General features: G+C 50.4%; 7 protein-coding genes and 1 non-coding gene across 8 annotated transcripts; 6 read left to right on the top strand and 2 right to left on the bottom strand.

Annotated features, from left to right (window-relative positions):
- Window positions 1-19: 19 nt before the first annotated feature.
- Window positions 20-3,985, bottom strand: AFUA_1G14260 (uncharacterized protein). Its single transcript, XM_077803963.1, has 3 exons — window positions 3,752-3,985; window positions 1,093-3,683; window positions 20-1,038 (listed from the first exon to the last, which is right to left on the bottom strand). The coding sequence occupies exons 1-3, from the start codon at window positions 3,909-3,911 to the stop codon at window positions 115-117; spliced, it is 3,675 nt and encodes a 1,224-aa protein (XP_077660132.1). The 5' UTR covers window positions 3,912-3,985; the 3' UTR covers window positions 20-114.
- Window positions 3,986-5,843: 1,858 nt separating this feature from the next.
- On the top strand, window positions 5,844-8,514 carry AFUA_1G14250 (potassium channel family protein). The gene is made up of 3 exons (XM_747702.2): window positions 5,844-6,388; window positions 6,447-6,585; window positions 6,641-8,514. Exons 1-3 carry the CDS (start codon window positions 6,075-6,077, stop codon window positions 8,285-8,287), a joined length of 2,100 nt encoding a protein of 699 aa, XP_752795.1. The 5' UTR covers window positions 5,844-6,074; the 3' UTR covers window positions 8,288-8,514.
- Window positions 8,515-8,670: 156 nt separating this feature from the next.
- Window positions 8,671-11,385, top strand: AFUA_1G14240 (CCAAT displacement transcription factor COY1). Its single transcript, XM_747701.2, has 4 exons — window positions 8,671-8,918; window positions 8,986-9,153; window positions 9,208-10,058; window positions 10,112-11,385. Exons 1-4 carry the CDS (start codon window positions 8,780-8,782, stop codon window positions 11,237-11,239), a joined length of 2,286 nt encoding a protein of 761 aa, XP_752794.1. The 5' UTR covers window positions 8,671-8,779; the 3' UTR covers window positions 11,240-11,385.
- A 277-nt stretch (window positions 11,386-11,662) lies between these two features.
- tP(AGG)2 lies at window positions 11,663-11,751 on the bottom strand. Its single transcript is given in 2 exon segments — window positions 11,663-11,698; window positions 11,716-11,751. It is a non-coding gene (tRNA).
- A 1,236-nt stretch (window positions 11,752-12,987) lies between these two features.
- Window positions 12,988-13,809, top strand: AFUA_1G14230 (uncharacterized protein; the record flags this gene model as incomplete). The annotated part of the gene is made up of 1 exon (XM_747700.1): window positions 12,988-13,809. One exon carries the CDS (start codon window positions 12,988-12,990, stop codon window positions 13,807-13,809), a length of 822 nt encoding a protein of 273 aa, XP_752793.1.
- A 370-nt stretch (window positions 13,810-14,179) lies between these two features.
- On the top strand, window positions 14,180-15,927 carry AFUA_1G14220 (rRNA 2'-O-methyltransferase fibrillarin family protein). Its single transcript, XM_747699.2, has 3 exons — window positions 14,180-14,533; window positions 14,719-14,855; window positions 14,918-15,927. The coding sequence occupies exons 1-3, from the start codon at window positions 14,443-14,445 to the stop codon at window positions 15,626-15,628; spliced, it is 939 nt and encodes a 312-aa protein (XP_752792.1). The 5' UTR covers window positions 14,180-14,442; the 3' UTR covers window positions 15,629-15,927.
- Window positions 15,928-15,946: 19 nt separating this feature from the next.
- AFUA_1G14210 (SDR family oxidoreductase) lies at window positions 15,947-17,316 on the top strand (the record flags this gene model as incomplete). The annotated part of the gene is made up of 1 exon (XM_747698.2): window positions 15,947-17,316. The coding sequence occupies exon 1, from the start codon at window positions 16,351-16,353 to the stop codon at window positions 17,314-17,316; it is 966 nt and encodes a 321-aa protein (XP_752791.1). The 5' UTR covers window positions 15,947-16,350.
- An 845-nt stretch (window positions 17,317-18,161) lies between these two features.
- Window positions 18,162-19,946, top strand: AFUA_1G14200 (mitochondrial processing peptidase; the record flags this gene model as incomplete). Its single annotated transcript, XM_747697.2, has 5 exons — window positions 18,162-18,408; window positions 18,468-18,593; window positions 18,647-18,724; window positions 18,796-19,490; window positions 19,556-19,946. The coding sequence occupies exons 1-5, from the start codon at window positions 18,259-18,261 to the stop codon at window positions 19,944-19,946; spliced, it is 1,440 nt and encodes a 479-aa protein (XP_752790.1). The 5' UTR covers window positions 18,162-18,258.
- Window positions 19,947-20,037: the final 91 nt, after the last annotated feature.

Genomic DNA, 20,037 nt, shown 5'->3' with positions numbered 1-20,037 from the left:
CCGACCTGTACATATTGACCTGTCTTGCAAGATGTGATTATAAGTATAACGTGCATTATTCATTACAAGAGTCGTCGTAGGGATGGTATATACAATGAGGTGAATACACACGTATCACGGCCCGGATTGTGAAGCTTCCACCATATCCCCGAAGTCACTTCCGCCGCCGGCCACTTGCACCGCTGCTGTATTGCTGCTGGCATCACCAGCTGCTGCATCTTTCAACCTTCTCACCCCCGAGTCGTCCTCCACCCAGCCACCGACTTTCTCCATTCCGTCAATATACTCCGCCCCAATACGCAAGTTCAAACTCGCGCTGAGCGCCCGCTCAATCCGCGCTTCTCGCGTCTGCGATACCAGGACCCGGAAGACATGCGCCAAGAATCCGCTGAGGATATCCACGCTCCAATCATCGGGGATCAGCTGCAGGACATCTTTGATGTCGAACCAAGCAGCGAACCGTGCCAGGAGATCACTGGTCCGCTCTATCCGTTCGGACACGTCCTGGATCTGAAGAAATTCGTCTAGAAGATACCGAAACAGCTCCGACTGGTGTGACCTGTCAGGGAGTTCGACCGTCCCCGCTGAGCTGGTGCTGCGCGGTCCGCCAAAGAGACAGTACCGAACGGCAGAGTCATAGTCGCCAAGCCCATGAGTGAGAAGGCGGAGTGCCTCCCGGTGGCGGCCCTGCAAGCCATCCAGGATCACCGACTCAGAGACGAGTTCATTCTGAAAAGGTTCGATCCGGGCGAGCACCGCAGGGATTGAATATGTCAGTTTAGATGGTGATGGCATCGATGAGAACTGGCTACTGCTCCCTCCGCCGAGCAATTGCAGCAGCCGAAGCCGCGACTGCCACCAGGGTTCGGCTGGAGTATTTTCCATTATGAAATTCATGTACGACGGCTTAGGGGGCCGCAGGGCACGGTAGGTCGAGTAGGATTCTGCAAGAGACTCCCGAGCGGTAGGAGAGGACTCGAGGACTGATAGGACAGTATCCAGGTAGTAACTGAGAAGGTCATCCGCATATTGCGTGTACTACATATGTTAAGCGTTCGAACAGCGTGTAACAGAAAGCATGTTGGGACTCACATTTTTGGCGAAAACGAGATGCTCTAGATACACCTGGACTGCGTTGGGGGCGCGCTCTTTCAAAATTTTCACGACATCAGCCGGTTCGAGTTGAACCCTACTGGTTTTGTCTGCAAAGACCTGGATTCCAAGCTGAGGGTTGCGCCCAGCAAGCCATGACCCGTACTCCTCGACAAGTTGTGCGTCTTTGATCTTGACGAGGTATTTGCGCATTTGCGCTTCAACACCCGGCCCAGTCACCTCCCCGCCCACATCTTCTTCCCCTTCGATGATTCTCCGCCATGTCTTGAGAACATTTCTGGACATTTTCTGGCTCTGATACAGCCGGCTGAGAACGTATAATCTGCGATAACTCTCTAGCAGTACCACAGCCCTGTCGAAGTTGCCCTTCCAGGTATCAACAAGCTTATTCAGCTCCGCACGGATTGGAGAGACAGAACGCTGCTCCATTGTCAACTGAGAAAACTGTTCCAGGAGCAAATGCAACAGAGCTGCATCAACGCTATCAAAGACGTAGGTCTCATCAGCGATGCTTCCATAGCCCCTCTTCTGCTGCCATGAAAGAAGAAAGCGCTTGATCATGTTCACGACTTCATCATCAACAGCCTTGAGGTCTTTGTATTTTGCGTCTTCTGTTTCCAAGCGCTGTAGATAAACTTCCGCAATCTGCGCTAGTCCTCCATGAATCCAGATTCCCTGCGGGCCCTGCAAGACTTCTTGACGCAGCTGTGGGATCAACAAGAGAACAATCCGCGGATCCAACCCTCCAGTAATCAGCACCCTTTCCGTTACCTGGACGGCCGCCCCCTTTCGAGCAGCTGCATCCATGAAGAGCAGGTCACCAAAAAGAAGGAGGCTTGACTTTTGTTTTAGAAAATTGAGACCCAAGAACTCGGCTTCAGAGCGCGGCTCGGCGGCCTGAACTTCCTCAAAAACATCCAGAATAGAATCCCTTTTCAAATCCTCGTACATGAGATCCTTCGAGCCTTGGGCAGCTTGCAAAGCACTATCAAGTTGTGTTGTTAATGGATTTCTAACCACTCGCCAAATCCGACGCCCAGACCACATCACCAAGCTGCTTTGAGCCTGACCCAGAGCCCGCGCGAATTTGGCTTCTTCATTATTGCGTTCTGCTTCCCACCCCTGCTCCGGCGACCCGTCGCCCCTCCTTACTCCATCGGAATCAGTCAACTCTTGAGACTCGAACAATTCCTTCTCCTTCTGAAGCTGCTCAATGGAAGCCTGGGTCCTTGGATCTGTCACGGGTAGATAAGGAGACAAGGAGGGCGTCTTCAAGCGGACCATCTGTAGCAAGTTTCCCAGTTCACCGAATTCAAGTTGGCTGGAGCTTATTGTATGACAGATTCCCACAGGACATGGCGGCATGTCCTCGGTCGAAGGTACCTCTAGCCAGCTCTTACAATTCTCCTCCTCCCTTGGATCAACGTCCCACGGTTGAATTTCCAACCACTTGCAACGTTTCCCGTCTTCGTCTGTCTCTATGACCGCGAGGATGTATTGATCGTGCGTTTTCTCCCTCGAATCGACAAGGTTATTCCCTTCGCCGCTATCGATTACAATGTACTCAGGGTAGCGATGGAAATTGAGTGTCCCACGTGGTACAACGTCCCCATCTAGATTGACAAACATGCCAACTCCAGGTTCTTTTTCTTCTGTCCCGGTAACTAACAGAAATTCTGACGGCGTTGGAGACGCAATGTGAGGTTTTAGCTGCTTCGGCAGGGGAGGAAGCGGTTTTGTATCACTGACAGAGCCAGGCTGTGGCTCACCTGCTCGGATTTCAGTAGATGCTCGCGGCGATGCACTGCGACTTCGGTCTCGCGAAACTGATCGTCTCGGTGTCCCAGAATCTGGGGAGAGTTCAGGTGTCGCAGAGCGCGACCGATCATGCTGAAGGTGCGGAGGATTTGGTTGAAGCATACCGAGAAGTGTATTCGAACTAGGACTCCTGGCATGACTGCGGGTTCCTTGAGACGTTGGAGACGGGGCTGAGGGCATATCTTCCACGTGGCCCGATTCGAACGCTTCGTTAGATGAGGATATGGGAAACAGAGGGATCTTTTGCTGATGCTCCACATCAAGCAATGCGTATGCATGCGAGTCAGCAGCACATGCAATGGTTCCTCTTCGCAATGCCATAAGACAGCCGGGAAACTCAATGTTTCGGATGCGTCGAGCATCGTCTCCAATCCTAACCAGCATCATCCTATTTTGCGCTCCAATCAGAACAACGGGCGGTTGAGTACCATTTCTATCTGCGTTCAGGTCAAGACCGCCGATCCAGCGACAGTTGTTGACTTTCGTATTATTAAAAGCCGGGCTGAGCTCAGGTAGCAGATAGAAAGTAACCGTCCCGTTGCAGAGCACGCATGCTTTGTTGACAGTTGGAAGCAAAACAATTTGCTGAATTCCGGGGTATCCTGTTGCCAGTGGTGCATTCTGAGAGAACGGAATGGGTAGTCTTGAGGCCAGGATGAAGGACGGTTCGTTCGGCCTGTCAGAGGGGTCCGGTGGAAGGCAGACGAAATGAAGGATCTCCGCAGAGGAAGTACCGATGTAAAGATTGTCATCTGAGGGGCCAGAACCTGTCAGTTGCCTTTCTCTCCCAGGAACACATAACAGAGAGTTCAGAGCTTACTCCAGTACTCAACACAGGTAATGTAGACATCGTCAGCCGCGGGATCTTCGGCGGACAAGGGCACCTGGTCTAACAGGGACCGGAGCACATAAGGGGCTGTCTTAGAAGAGGTAATTTTCCTCCTTTTGCGAGGGCTAATGCCGTCATCTTCCAATACCATAGTGAGACCAGCTCTGGCGGTTTCAAGACAGATCAATTATCAAACTTGAAGGTGAATAACAACAGTATGTCCTGAAGCTCGGCGGAGTTGAAGCCTCATAGAGTGGGTCCAAACTGGGGGTTCTGCTATGTCAGCAACCAAGCTTAGTTAACTAACTAATTAACGGATCAACCATCTAGTTAACTAGTAGTTAATAGTTAATTGGTTGGCGCTTTGCGCCAATGTCCCTACAAGACAGGACAAACAACTATCAAGGGTAATTCCAAGAGCGACATTCATACGATATCTGTACCCTACTTAACAATCAACCGATCGTCGTTACTCGTACTTAGACGCTTCGAAGATGGCCAAGACACATACCAACCCCACCACTAGACGAGTGAAAGGCTCCGATTGAGAATGCGATTGAACTGACTCCTGTGCCCAGCAACGATGGCCAAGTGTAACACTTGATATGTCCTGATGTACTAACTCTAGGGGAAAAAAAAAAAAATAAATTGAGTCAGGTTTCGACTGACTACCTGACAAGCCGTCTTCACCAACACCCATTCTCTATGGCATCCCTCTGGATCCCGTGGAGTACACTGAGGGACTCTCATCGCCCAGTCCCTTTCAGCAGTCATGCTCACCGTCCCCTCTACTGTCAATATACACAATATGCATTGTCATTTTCTCATTGCAGCGACAGCAAAGACACCCATTTATTACCATGTTGATCCTGTCAATTGGTGATAGGTTGGTGACTTGTATGGTGAGAGCCAAACAAAGAAACCACCTGATGTTCACAGCAGCTGCGAGCCTCATTGATGAACACAGCAGTATAAGAGAAAAGGTCCTAGAGCACTCCAGAGCAAACCCTTATATTTCAGTGCCGCAAAATCCTGCGGTAATCACAGGCGAAGGTGCTGGGAACGGGCTGTTTGAATCTCGAGTTGTGGACAGTGGAATTGGTAGGTATTGTCGGATATATACCTTGAAATATGATGCTGTAATTGCTTACGAGACTTCTGGCTTTAAATCAATTAGTAAAGGACTTGGTTCGTTCATCAGGCAAAAGATATAGACGTTTCGTGCGATCAAGGGGAACTATATCCAACTCTGGTGGTTTCAACGAGCCTTTATTGGCACTCACATACTTAACGGACACCTATTTAATTAAGGGCACCCTGTGACGAGTCTACCATCTATCACCTTGCCCTTCTCCACCACCTACAGATCAGGAAGAGCCAAACCAAAAGGCCGAAGAATTCGAAGTGATGGTCAGCCTCAACCATTCCATACCTACATCACCCACAGGCGATCCGAGTAGACGACTGGATGCGCACAGAAATGGAGACTCCACGGGCAGGAAATGAACAAGGTCTGGTCATACAGCGGATATGGTCCACAGATGGAGTCCTCGTTGCTACCTGCATTCAAGAGGTGAGTCAAAGCTCCCTCTCCTACCTCTCGAATTAGCCAACAGTATTGGCAAACACCATAGGCTTTGGTGCGGCTGAAGAAACATGAAACTCCGAAGCACGTGCTATGAAGTTCATTTCTGATTTCGTATGTAGCCCGTGAACCTGAAAAGGGATAAAGGTAGAGAAGTATGCCTACAGTTTTTACTTGTTCCTGTATTGCATTGTCTGATTAATATTGTCAATACTTTTCAAGAAAAGCGGCAATGGCGTTCCATCGATAAAGCTTAATGCTACAGTAGGATTATCACATAAAACGCACGAGTGGGCTATTAATACTCTTTGACGTGTACAACCCCATGGCAGCCTGGGTGATTATCCTTCTCGACAACGGGCTGGGGTAACCTCCTTGAACGTGGCCATTTTGGCCATTGCGGAAAAGCCCAGGTTGCTGATTGGTAAATCCAAATCACGGGACGAAGCTATATGCGTTGCAGATCATGTGGCACGTCCCTATCTTGCACTCTTCTTCGCACAGGGTTCGCAGACGACTTTCTATGGATCCTGCTTGCGACGTCATCTCAGAAATAATCTAATTGGTTCCTCGTCAAGTCAGCGATGCAGACTTAGAAAGGCGGCCTGCTGGAACGATTTAGTATACCACAAGCATTTCGAACTTCAAAATGGGATCTTCTGCTCTCACATGGGAGTAGTATGTTTGTTCGGTCTCATTTTGCCTACCTTCGGGTAAGCAGATGCAGAAATGGCGCCGCAAATAAAACACAAATCCGGTGATTCAGTTCATTCACAAGCACCACAGCTCTCTGACCATCGGAGGTGGCAGTCCTTTTGGGAATGGCTTCAAGGTCAATTTCACTTGAGGCCTCCTGATGATGATGAGCCTCAAGACTGGTGGCTTGCATCTACCGCGGTACCTTTAGTCGCCGCTGCCACTGGCCCCCTTGCAAATGTCATGTCAGTTGTTGCTTTGGTCATGCCATGGAGAAGTCACATATCCTTCGACCAGAAAGACTCGCTTGGAAACCCATTGCAAGTTGGTTTCTCTGACCCTCGATGGTAAGGATATCGTTTACTGCCATGATGACCCAGATGGAGTGTATGCTGACTTCTGCAGGTGTATTGCTCTCAATGCCACCTCACTTGCGTTGGGTCTCTTGGGGAACGCGTTCCTGCTGTGTAATTTCACACGTATCATACGCTATATCATAGCTTTGCCTGCATCTATAATCTGTTGGACTGCATCAATGGCTCTTGTGAGTGGTCTGGATCAACTCGAGTCCGCAAATCTTCTGATGTTGCATTGACTAGTTGGTTGCGGCAACTGTTGCGCTGCATGTATTTGCAAGCCCGATTGCACCGAATGAACTTTACTCGCAGGCTTACTGGAGTGCCGTTATTGCGGCAATCCTTTATTTTATTCTCAGCGTCATATTGATCATCAATATGTTGGGATATATCCTTGGCCATTATCCCCAGTACTTCGCTCTTACCGATGGTCAGCGAACTCTGATCCTACAGACTTTGTCATTTGTCATCTGGCTATTGATCGGTGCTGTGATCTTTTCCAGGGTCATAGACATATCATTCGCAGATGCGCTATACTTCTCGGATGTAACTATCTTAACCGTGGGATTCGGTGATATTGCACCTACAAATGCCATTGGAAGAGGCATTCTATTCCCTTACGCCGTGATGGGCATCATCATGCTAGGTCTAGTGGTCGGTAGCATTCATCAGTTCGCCAAAGATCTTCAGTATGACAATGTCATTCGCAAACATATTGAGCGGAAGCGGCTAGCAACTATCAGACGTGCTACTACATTAGAAAAAAAGTGTACTGGCCCAGCAGAGAACGGGGCTCACACGAGTGGCTCTGGAACAGCACAGATTGGCTATCGGCCTCATTATTCACGTGAACATCCCATCATCAGCAGTATCAGCTCCTGGACTCAGGGACTGGCGGGTCGGTCAAAGCTTATACTTATGAAAGAAGAAAAGGACCGATTTGGTGCCATGCGCGCTATTCAAAAAGAAACGATCATCTTCCGTCGAACATACAATCTATTATTGAGCATCGCTATTTTTGGGATAGTGTGGACATGCGGCGCAGTGGTTTTCTGGCAATTGGAAGAGGATCTTTCATACTTTAATGCCCTATATTTTGGATTTTGCTCACTTATTACGGTGGGATATGGTGATTTTACTCCTACAACGAACGCCGCAAAGCCGTTCTTTGTGGTATGGTCTCTCATTGCTGTTCCAACGATGACTACCCTCATCTCGGAGATGAGTGACACAGTCGTTGCCTGGTTCAAGAATGCCACGGATAAAGTTGCAGACTGGACGGTTCTTCCACAATCATCCAAGTATCAAGCTTTTCTCCAAAGGCTGCCTGTGATTTACTCCGCCCTCGAGCGGCGAGCGGAAAAGAAACGAGTTGCTCAGGGCTTTCCTATTGGCGACTTAGAGCCAGGGCAACCGCAGAATGATGCGGCCGACTTTAGCCATCGCCCGAGACCACTCGAAGATCTAGCTCGCGACTCAAATCCTTCTCGTCAAGATTTGGCCCAGCAACTCGCATTTGCAATACGACGGACAGCAAGACATGCCCTCGCACGCCGCCCGAAGCACTACAGCTATGAAGAGTGGGTTGAATTCACGCGTCTGATCCGGTTTACTGACAACAGTCCTGAGGGGGTGGTGCTTGATGAAGATGAATATGGTGTGCTGAATTGGGATTGGATTGGAGAGACCAGTCCGATGCTTGCGTCACAGACAGAGCCGGAATGGATTCTCGATCGGCTCTGTGAAAGCGTGATACGATATGTGGATGGTCAAGGTCGCAGACAGCCTTCTGACCAGGACGTAAAACCTTTGAGTGTAGCCAACGGTGACGAGGATGTCGAGGAGCCTACGCTGAGGAAGGAAAGAGACATCCGTTTTGAGGATGATTAGAGCCATTCAACTTGAAAATGCGCCTTTCTATGCAAATGCGACGTGATTCTTCATGTACTGAACGATGCTCCAACATTTCGTACCAAAAGAGTCAGCACTGGACTATTCCGCTCTTCTTCTGATCATTGACTTCGATTCTTCATACAGGATACTTGGTATATAGTCATTCAGTAGCTCCTGAATCCGATCCAGATACGGGGCTTTCTTCTGATGTTCTCATAATTATACAATCATACCATCAAGCTCCTTAGTGAGCTCACGTAGGAGTATCCCAAATAGAAAATGCTCGACCGAGAGCAACACCAGCTTATCCGTTCTCGGAACAAACATCGGTCCGCTCCGCGTGTCAACTGTCAACAGTCTCCGCATCTCAAACCCGATCTGTCTCATGTCCGGTCGCTGCCTTGGTCGATAATTGTAAGGTTTCTGGTTGAATTAGACGACCGATGGGCTCACCGAGACAAAGTCTTGTGCCAAAATAGGAGAAAGAAAATGGATACTTTTGCGATTACGGAAGGCATAGTTCCCGAGAACAACAACCAAGATGGCCACGACGCCGAACCGGCCAGCTCAGCGCAGCAGCTCCCAGAAGAAGCGAACAAGTTTCAACGTGCCATTGCGGCGTGGAGAAGTTCGTCACCATTTTAGAATCTTTTCTATTTTGAAGCTCAAAGTTGCTGATATCTCTACTTTATTAGGCATTGACTTGACAACGACTGTCGCAAAACTAGACGCTACGGCTTCGGATATTGTCGCTCAACAGCGAGATGCACTTATACAGAGAAAGGAGCTAGCCCAGAAGACAAAGGATTTTCGAAAATTAGACGATGCTTCCAAGCTTGCGGAATACAAGGGTCTCCTGAAATGTTGGTCCTGTCTCCGCGGCGATCAGATTGATCTTTCGAGCTAACATATGGTAGCATATCAGAGCTTCATTGATCTCCTGACCAATCACGGGAAATCCTCTTCATCTGCATTTCTACAGCTTTACTCCTCTCTGTCGGAAGCTCCTGATCCTTACCCACTCCTTGAAGCCTCGGTCGACTCCCTTGTGCTCTCCGAGCAAACCGTCCCCAAATTGACGTCCGAGAGAGACCAATTGCAAAGATCTGTGAGTCGTCTTACAACCCAATTAGAGGATACGGAAAAGCGACTACAGGAGGAACGAGCTGCGAGAAGAAATTTGGAGGACAGCCAGGAAACAAAGATCAAAGAGATCGAGTCGTCCTGGTCCGCCGTGCTAGCGGAAAAGTCGAACAACTGGGCCGCCAAGGAGAAGAGCTTGGAGGAGAAGGTTGAAAATCAAGACCGCTTGCTGAAGGAAATCAAGGCAAGTTACGAAGTATCCCAAAGACTGGGTCAGGAGAACGATGGCAGTGATGCCTCCCAACATGGGGCGACTGCTGCAGAGCTAGAATTGGTGTCTGCCGATTTGGAAAAGACAACCTTGCGACTAGCCGAGGTGGAGGCACGAAACGAGCAACTCAGGCTTGAGCTGGCTCAAGCCGTTTCACATTCGCAGGCTACACAGCCGACCTCGGTTGAAGACGATCCCGCCTATCTTCGCCTTCAGTCAGAAAACTCGTCCCTGTTGCGCAAACTGGATGCTGCGCGATTCGATCGGGAGTCCGAACGTCACTCATGGGAGTCGAAGCTCTCACAACTGGAAAGACAGAGCTCGAAGGTGGCTGCGGAGAGGGACGAGCTGCGGTCGCGGTTGGAAAAGACCGCTGACTATGAAGATATCCGCCGCGAGCTGGAGATGATCAAGGTAGGATATTTCCTATGGCAAGACAGCCGTACTTGCTTGCTGATTCTTCGTAGTCTATTGAATTCTCTGCCGGCGATGGGGACGATGATGAGGTTGGAGATTCCACAGGTAATGCTAACGGTACCAACAGCGCCCTTTTGAAGCCTAAGGATGGATCCAGCGGTAATAGCCTAGAGGGGCTGCTCTTGGCTCGCAACAAGAAGCTGACAGATGAACTTACCGTTCTTCGTGTGTCCCATCGTGACCTCCAAGATCAGCTTGAACTTCTGCGTGAGGACCTCTCAAATACCAAAGAGGAACTGGAGAAATCCAAGCAGTTATCCACAACCCTTGAGAATGATCTGCTCCGTGTACAGCAGGAGGCGGCGAACGCTTTCCCATCGTCTGCAATGTCTGTTGCTGGTACCTACAGCTCAAGGTACCCCCACTCAACCAGGAGGGGAGCAGCGTCGCCCACCTCGTCCATAATTTCGGGTTTTGACCAGGCGGCAACCTCTTCCAATGCAATGGACGCTATACGCGCTGGGGAGCCTGTGGGTGGTGGTTCGGGTCTGCTGCCTATGATACAGGCTCAGCGTGACCGCTTCAAGAAGAAGAATGCGGAGCTGGAAGAGGAGCTGTCGAAGATGTACAGCACGGTCAAGTCCTTGAGGCAAGAGGTTGCTTCCCTCCAGAAGGACAACCTTAGCCTTTACGAGAAAACGCGATACGTCTCAACGTACAGCCGTGGCGGAGCCTCTTCGTCAGCCTCCGCCTATGCGAATAAACCCAGCAATTCCTCCGTCCATGTCTCCGCGGACACGCCTTCTGGCCTTTCATTAGACCGGTATCAGTCTGCCTACGAAGCTCGGCTATCACCATTTGCTGCTTTCCGAGGCCGTGAGTCGGTGCGGGCGTACAAGCGCATGAGCTTGCCCGAAAGGATCGTGTTTTCCATCACACGAATCATCTTGGCTAATCGAACGAGCCGAAACCTCTTTGCGGGATATTGCTTTGCCCTCCATGTCTTACTGTTTCTAGCATTGTATATGATGAGTACCATGGAAATAGAAAAACACAGTAGCGCCAGTCTGGGAGCTGCTGCCGCTGCTGCAATGGCTGGTGGAGGCGGGTCTGGGAGTAGCAGTGGCCAGCTACATGGTGATGATTGGCAGCAGGAGGGTTTCAACCATGCAGCTTAGTAGCCATCTGACTTCTTCTCTTGTCTATTTTTGACGGTCGGCGTTTACAAAGGTCGGAGATATCTAGTTCGTCAGCTGAATACTACCTTCTAATCTATTTAATCTCCATTCCCAATTGAAGCAGTCAACGGCTTGGACAGTCTTCAGGACCTGGATCCCATGCTACTAGTGCCTCATAATGACCCGGGGCACCATACCCCTTGCTGCCAGCCATGAGTACATATCTCTTAGGAGATGTCTTAGCAAGTGGTGGTGTGGGTCCATGCGCATCTTAGCAGGCTTAGTTTCTCCTTACCAAGCATCCCGGACTTTGGGCCTTGATTAAGGTGTGCTAGAGTGGAAGTGATCAAAATATCTGGTACTCTCGGCAGTCGCCAAAGAAAAAGGATGGAACAAAAATATGTGCCAAAAAGAGATGTTGTTGGCCCGAGCCGCGGATCGAACGCGGGACCTCTCGCAGATATGCTTGGGTTTTTCCCTAAGCGAGAATCATACCACTAGACCACCCGGGCAACTATGAAGATAGCATCCTTCTTTAGGTTTCATGATTCAAAACAACAAAGGCTTACGTGCCGAAGTCTTCCTTTTGAGTGACAACGTCAAGGAGGTAATGAGTATACTTACTTATCCCAGCATTAGGAACTGAGGAACTTGATGATAATCACGTAGTACTAATCACCGCGGTCAGTGTTACATTCGTCAAGGCATTGATCACCTGGGATGTCTGTTTAGTGTTTACCCAGTGCTTGATATATTTACCGGGTTTTGGCAGCAGTCCAAGCTAGCGGTAACATCAGCGTCAACATACGCACTCGACAATGTGACCATTGTTCAAACACATTATTAGCAAAGGCCGAGGAAATACCCAGGTATCATCAAGAGCTTAGGTCGACTGACACGAGTCAAGACAAGTCTCGTGGGCAATGGCAATCTGCCATTCTGCACACTAACCCAGGTTGGCATGACGGCTAAGCGCCGGCAATGTAAAACAGGAGATATTATTAGACTCCAAAGGAGGCCGGGAATTTCAATGCCAATTAGCGCGAGCATAACCCTGCTAGATCTCATAAAACGCATGTAAGCTCCGACCGCTTCGAAATCAAGACAACTGCCGAGCCAAATGCACCAATCTGCGCCCGAGGGGGGCGTCTCTTCAGCAGCGCAAACCGCCCAGGGACCATTCCATGTCTCAACTAGAATACCGTCAAAGCTGAGGGATTCCACCAGCGCATACGGGCCCCAATGAGCGAGCTTCATGGCGCATGGCCATAGCAGGCGGCTTCAGCGACAAGCTGACTCGAGGCTGTTAATAGATCTGACAAGTCGGGTTTCAAGCCTAAATTACATATTACTATAATTTCTTCAGTGACATGCAGACAGAGGATCCGTGCAACCCTCAACAGGCATACAGCCATGCAAGCGTGGTGACTATATAGGATATTCATCCTGGCTATTGAGTAGGGATGTTCTTACTCCCGGTCGTATTCTTTGCTGTTCAATCTTGCCAGTGTGTTTTCTCCTCGGCAGGTCCTCTTTGTTTACAATGTTGTCTTGAGTGTCAGTCTGGATACCCAGGTCTTCTTTGTTGCATATTCGTACTTGATTCTTCCTACTACAACTCAATAATCTCCACTCTTCGCCTCTTTTCTTTCTCACATACGCAGTAATCAGCTGCATGTTATACCTGGACATAGTACCTAGCTGGACTAGGCTTTTTTTTGAGCAATACACCAATATAAAGCACCAAGATGCAGCCCTTCATCGTGCTTTTCACCTGGCTGATGGGAACGGCCTACGCGGCTCCGGCTTTCTTCGACAACATTTACGACTACTCCGACGAACTGGCAGAGTTCTACAGCAAAGTGAGCAAGTATATCGATGATTCAAAGGATGTCTTGACTGCAACAACAACGTGCGATCCTTCCAAGATAAGTCTACCGGCCTTTGCATCCGGATTGCCCTCGCCCGGCAATCAGAAGCCACTATATGTCGCTGTTGGCCGCGGAACACAGGTTAGCAACAACTGCACATCCAGATCACACATTCGTCGCATGGCTAATGTAGCTGATCCCACGCAGAATTACAGTTGCGCAACCTCAACCACACACTCGAAACCGGTGGCCATAGGTGCCGTCGCAAGTCTTTACAACGCAACATGCATTGCAGCAGGCTATTCCGACATGATAGACATGCTCCCTAACATTGTCTATAAGCTGCAGCTACCCACCAACTCATGGGCGACTCTACCTTATGCCAACCTCAATCTTCTTGGTCATCATTTCTTCGAGGGTTCGGTCCCCGTTTTCAATCTCGACACAACTCCGCAACAGCAGTACGGTATAGTTTATACAAAGAAGAAAGCCGACCTGGCTGCACCGCCTTCTGCAGTCCAAGGTGCCAATGGTGCGGTTGCATGGCTCTACCTGACGAGTACAGAGGGCACAGTTGGAGACTACGAGAGTGTCTATCGAGTAGACACTGCCGGGGGATCACCGCCGAAGACCTGCGAGAACCAGCCCTCAGTCATCACTGTGCAATATGCAGCAAATTACTATTTCTTTGGAAAATGAGGCGGGGGGATCTCTGCTTTTTTTGGCTGCTGAATCATGTACATACTCGTATGTTCCCTGGCTAGAATTCTTTCTCACTTGTCAGAATGAACCTGCGAAATAATACGCCTCTTGAGTGCCTCCGTAATACATTAACGCGAAATCCTGTAGCTCTCTACCTGTTACATACCTTGAGTACTAATGGATGCTCAAGCAACGATCCAATTGGACAAGGGCTTATACAAGTCAGGTGATCTCGCTATCAACCAATATCACGTGATTATTGCTCCCACATCAGCCAGAGTCCCGCTAAGCCGCTTTAAGATTAGCGGGTTCTGATTTTCGAAAGATCCAAAGGCTCAGTCTGAAAAATCTCGACCGCAACCAACGACGAGTAGTACGGCCTCGACGGAACGTTGAAAGCAGACACGGTGCGGAACTTTCACCTATCTGCTACCTAGAGGCAATCTATCATCTCGACTCTTGGTTCTTTCCAGTCGCAGCGGGCTTAGCTGTCCTTTTACACATCGAAACTTTTTTTTCATCTTCGCTATAACAGCAGCTCCGCAATTCGATCCTCAGCCAGTTTTTTTCGGCTGTGAAAACGATTTCGACATCTCTATCTTTCCGATAATTATAATACCATAAACTACAATGGCATTCGGTGGTCCTAGAGGAGGTGGCCGCGGCGCTCCCCGTGGTGGTCGTGGTGCTCCCCGTGGAGGTGGTGGTCGCGGTGGCAGAGGTTTGTTCATCCTCATATCCTCCATCTGGGGCAATAGGCAGGCATAGGCCCCTGAACCAGCTGTTTGGCTGTTCCAGTGATATTGCTTCTACTGGAGCCAGAACTCTGAAGCTTCAATGCGGTCGCCTGTCCACAGCATCCCCTGTGATGAGCGGCAAGCTAATACCATCTCTTTTCATTTTCAGGCGGACTTGGAAGCGGTGGTCGTGGCCGTGGTGGTGCTCGCGGCGGTGGCCGTGGTGGCCCTGCTCGTGGTCGCGGTGGTCGTGGCGGCGGTCGTGGTGGTGCTAAGGGTGCCAAGGGTGGTGCCAAGGTCATCATTGTATGTGTCTTCTGTGGCTGGGAGCGATCGATGGGTTTGGATACTAATACAGGGGTATGTAGGAGCCTCACCGTCACGCCGGTGTCTTCGTTGCCCGTGGTGGTAAGGAGGATTTGCTTGTCACGAAGAACTTGACTCCTGGAGAGTCTGTCTATGGCGAGAAGCGCATTGCTGTCGAGTCCCCTGCCGGTGAAGATGGCGCCGTCACTAAGATCGAGTACCGTGTGTGGAACCCCTTCCGTTCCAAGCTTGCCGCCGGTATCCTGGGCGGTCTCGATGATATCTACATGAAGCCTGGTTCCAAAGTTCTCTACCTTGGATCTGCCAGTGGTACCTCCGTCAGTCACGTCGCTGATATTGTCGGGCCTACCGGAAACGTCTACGCTGTTGAGTTCTCCCACCGTTCTGGCCGTGATCTGATTGGCATGGCCACCCACCGCACCAACGTTATTCCCATCGTCGAGGACGCCAGACACCCTCTCCGCTACCGTATGCTCGTTCCCATGGTTGACGTTATCTTCGCCGATGTTGCCCAGCCCGATCAGGCCCGTATTGTCGGCTTGAATGCCCACATGTTCTTGAAGAACGAGGGTGGTGTCATTGTCTCCGTCAAGGCCAACTGTATCGACAGCACGGCCAAACCCGAGGTTGTTTTCGCTCGTGAGGTGCAGAAGATGAGAGAGGAGAAGATCAAACCCAAGGAGCAGCTGACTCTGGAGCCTTTCGAACGTGACCACTGTATAGTGTCTGGTATCTACAAGCGTTCTGCATAAAAATTTGGGGGTCTGATCTCTTTATCATGTTTCTAATCATCCCATGTTTGCTATTTTTCGGCGTCAAGTGTTCCGTGATATGTTGAAATGGCCCTTTTCTTTTTCTGGTTTATGTCCATGTCCAGGTGTCCGTTTTTACAAATGTATTCTGTTCCAGTCGAAAAACCTTCCAGGTTTGCGGTTTCTGTCTAGAAAGAACATGCTTGGATGCTATTTCTTGTTTTTTTCCCCTTTAGTGTGAGACGAATTGTGATGGTTCATAACACTCTCTAATTCTTCCAAGAATATTATTTCTCAAACTGACGGGTTGTTCACAAGGGTAATCGCCTATCGGACTTGCGCCGGTTTTGACCCTTCCATGGAACGGGAGCAGTTCGGTCGGACAGGTCTCCGACACTGGAGAGTCGGAACATCTGCGTGATACCAATGGCTCAACAGAAACAGTGAGGTAATCCCGCGATGGCCACAGCTAATGACAGTAATGCCGATGGCGTCGAGACGGAGAAATAATGGTGGACGTGGGGGAGCATTCACAAGTTCTCTCCACCGACCCCGCATACATAGACAGCATGGAGACTATATAAACCATCAGCAATGGGATAAAACTGCCGGGGGAAACATGGTATCTGAATGAGTTTGAGTGTCCGTGCGATATTCAGTTTCTCTTCTATTTTCTAGTCAAATCACTTCCGATTCGCGATCAAGAACTCAACTTTTTCACCATGTCCATCATCATCACTGGAGCAGGCGGCTACGTCGGCCAGGAACTGGCTGCTGCATTACTCTCAAATGAACCGAATACTACAGTACTTCTCACAGACGTTGTCGCACCCTCAGTTCCATCCTCCGCAGCCGAACATGCCTCGCGAGTCAAGAGCGTCCAAGCAGACCTCACCGACCGAAGCGTGGTCGACTCGCTATTCAACGAGTCCCACCGCTACGACACCGTCTACCTCCTCCACGGGATCATGTCCAGCGGCGCAGAAGCCAACTTCGAGCTCGGGATGCGGGTCAATCTTGACGCAACCCGGTACATCCTCGACAGACTACGCACCATCATGGCGGGTGTGAAGGTGGTATTCACCTCGACGCTAGCGGTCTACGGTCTCGCGCCCCCCGGGTTCGTCATCGACGAGACCAATTTCCCGCCTGTGCCGTCGTCCTCATACGGGTCAGCGAAGCTCGTCATCGAGACGCTGCTGAATGATTACTCGAGGCGGGGGTTTATCGACGGTCGCGCCGTGCGGTTACCCACAGTGACGGTGCGAGCGGGCCAACCTACCCAGGCTGCGAGCAGCTTTGCGAGCGACATCATCCGGGAGCCGTTTAACGGGAAAAAGGCGATTCTGCCGGTGAGTAAGAGTACAGAGCTGTGGATTTGCTCGCCGTATACTGTGGTGAAGAACCTGTTGCATGCGAGGACTATCCCCAAGGAGGCGTTTGGGGTTTCGAGGTCGGTGAATTTACCAGGTCTGAAGGTTAGCGTTCAGGAGATGCTGGATGCGTTGGAGGAGATTGGAGGCAAGGAGCGTCGAGCTTTGGTGGAAGAGAAGTATGATGCGGATATTGATCGGATTGTCCAGACCTGGACTCCAAACTTCAACACTGCGCGTGCGATCGAGTTGGGGTTCTCGGAGGATGTTTCGATGGTGGAGAACATTAGGCAATATGCGAGTCGGTTTCATTGATTCCTATCGAGCTGATATCACAGTATCGGACTCGTACCCTACGTCCATTGCATAACGCTCGTTGTCCGCGCCCTGAGTGGCAGCTAGCCTCACCTCCAGTTTCATCTAAGCAGTGGCTAGCATGAAGCAGCATACAGATGAGTGAATACATGCATTAGGCAACAGGACTAGAGCAAGGAATGATAGTCAGACCCGAAACACGTGGTTGCCAGACTTTGAGCTGTCTACTAAGTCCAGTATGTGTTGCCATTAATCTCGTGTCCCGCCATCAGGTTGTAATCAAGAGGCCCCTGAATGGATATATTAGTTACTATATCGAAAGGAGTAAGAGTCTTGACTTCGCACCAGCAAGGACCATATTCCGACTTCATCTCCAACTCGTCGACAACAGCCCCACGCTTGAAAGTAACGGAACTCATTACCAATCAATGCGTCTTGAAGGAATTCGAGTGCCAATGCTCAGAGAGAGGAACATTTGTTGTGCAGGAGCCTTGGGAAGAATGAGGTTGACTGGTTTGTCCAGACTTGGACTCAAAACTTCAATCAACAATGTACGTAAACTAGAACCTGATCGCGGAGGAACGGATCTATGTGAGCAGCTGGAGAGACGAGCAGTGTGATGGAGATGGGAGAGAACTTCAATTGTAGCTTTTTCTGCAGGTTACAATTCTACGGACTGGATACGGGGGACAATAATCATGCCGTCGAGCATGTCCTTTCGACAAACGTGCAGGATTATGCTGGTTCTGTCTGTAGTGAAGGAAACAGTCGGGATGCAACGCAGGCTGGTTTGGAAAAGCGGGTCATGTGATTGGCTGGCGAGAGCTGGCGAACAATTTGACTCCCGAACTTCAACCTCGCATCTCCAGGACTGCCCCATTCTCTAGCAACCGTCCTTTTCAATCCCTCCCTCTCCCTTCAGTCTCCCTCCAGTCTTTCACTATGGCCTCTCGACGCCTAGCGTTCAATTTCAACCAGGCTCTGCGAAGCCGTGCTGCCTTGAAGGCCGTTCAGCCCGTGAAGCGTGGCTTTGCTTCTCCGGTCGCCTTGCCGTCCACCACCCAGTCGACGACTCTCTCCAACGGATTCACGGTACGAAAATTAATTAAAATACATCTCAATGGCTTCGCAATCCCGCTAATTGACGACAGATTGCCACTGAATACTCCCCATGGGCTCAGACATCCACTGTTGGCGTCTGGATCGACGCCGGCAGCAGAGCAGAGACTGACAAGACCAACGGAACCGCACATTTCCTTGAGCACCTTGCTTTCAAGGTATATACTCAGCAGATATCCAGGTAGTGAATCGGTTGCTGACGGAAATCTAGGGTACCAACAAGAGGACTCAGCACCAGCTAGAACTCGAGATCGAGAACATGGGTGCTCACCTGAACGCTTACACTTCGGTACGGCCCGGCACGATGATTGAATTGACCTTTCATCAGGAGACGAGTTGAACTAATTGGAGCTTTTATAGAGGGAAAACACTGTCTACTATGCCAAGTCTTTCAACAACGATGTCCCCAAAGCCGTTGACATCCTCGCCGATATCCTGCAGAACTCGAAGTTGGAGCCCGCTGCTATCGAGCGTGAGAGAGACGTGATTCTGCGTGAGCAGGAGGAGGTTGACAAGCAGCTCGAGGAGGTCGTCTTTGACCACCTGCACGCCACTGCTTTCCAGAATCAGCCCCTTGGTCGCACCATCCTCGGTCCCAAGGAGAACATCCAGACTATCTCCCGGGAGAACTTGACCGACTACATCAAGACCAACTACACCGCTGACCGCATGGTTCTGGTCGGTGCCGGTGGCATTCCCCACGAGCAGCTCGTTAAGCTGGCTGAGCAGCACTTCGGTTCCCTCCCCAGCAAGCCCCCCACCTCCGCTGCTCTCGCTCTCACCGCTGAGCAGAAGCGTACCCCCGAGTTCATCGGATCCGAGATCAGAATTCGTGACGACACTCTTCCCTCTGCCCACATTGCCGTTGCTGTCGAGGGTGTCAGCTGGAAGGATGATGACTACTTCACTGCTCTCGTCGCCCAGGCTATTGTCGGCAACTGGGATCGTGCCATGGGTAACTCCCCTTACCTCGGCAGCCGCCTCAGCTCGTTCGTCAACCACCACAACCTTGCCAACAGCTTCATGAGCTTCTCGACCAGCTATAGCGACACTGGGTAAGTCTGTCCTTTGCGAGAAGTGTGGTAATACCTGGTAATGAATTGGACTGATCGAAATATAGTCTGTGGGGTATCTACATGGTCTCGGAGAACCTGACCAGGCTCAACGACCTGGTCCACTTCGCCCTCCGCGAGTGGTCTCGCTTGTGCTACAACGTGTCCGCTGCCGAGGTTGAGCGCGCCAAGGCTCAGCTCAAGGCCTCCATCCTCCTGTCCCTCGACGGCACCACTGCCGTTGCCGAGGACATTGGTCGCCAGATCATCACCACTGGCCGTCGCCTCAGCCCTGAGGACGTTGAGCGCATTATTGGCCGAATCACCGAGAAGGACGTCATGGACTTCGCCAACCGCAAGATTTGGGATCAGGATATCGCCATCAGCGCTGTCGGTTCCATTGAGGGCATCCTGGACTACCAGCGCATCCGCAGTGACATGAGCCGTAACTCCCTGTAAACGAAATTACCGGTTTTTTCTTGATGTCTCAGAATTCATGGCCATTGCCTCCTGTCCAGTTATGTTTCCTTTGTTCCGTTGGCAGTTAATA

The sequence above is a fragment of the Aspergillus fumigatus genome, chromosome 1, assembly GCF_000002655.1.
Source record: "Aspergillus fumigatus Af293 chromosome 1, whole genome shotgun sequence".
Taxonomy (NCBI): Eukaryota; Fungi; Ascomycota; class Eurotiomycetes; order Eurotiales; family Aspergillaceae; genus Aspergillus; species Aspergillus fumigatus.
The sequence above is the reverse complement of the archived record's forward strand: the minus strand, read 5'-3'. Positions and strand labels throughout refer to the sequence as shown.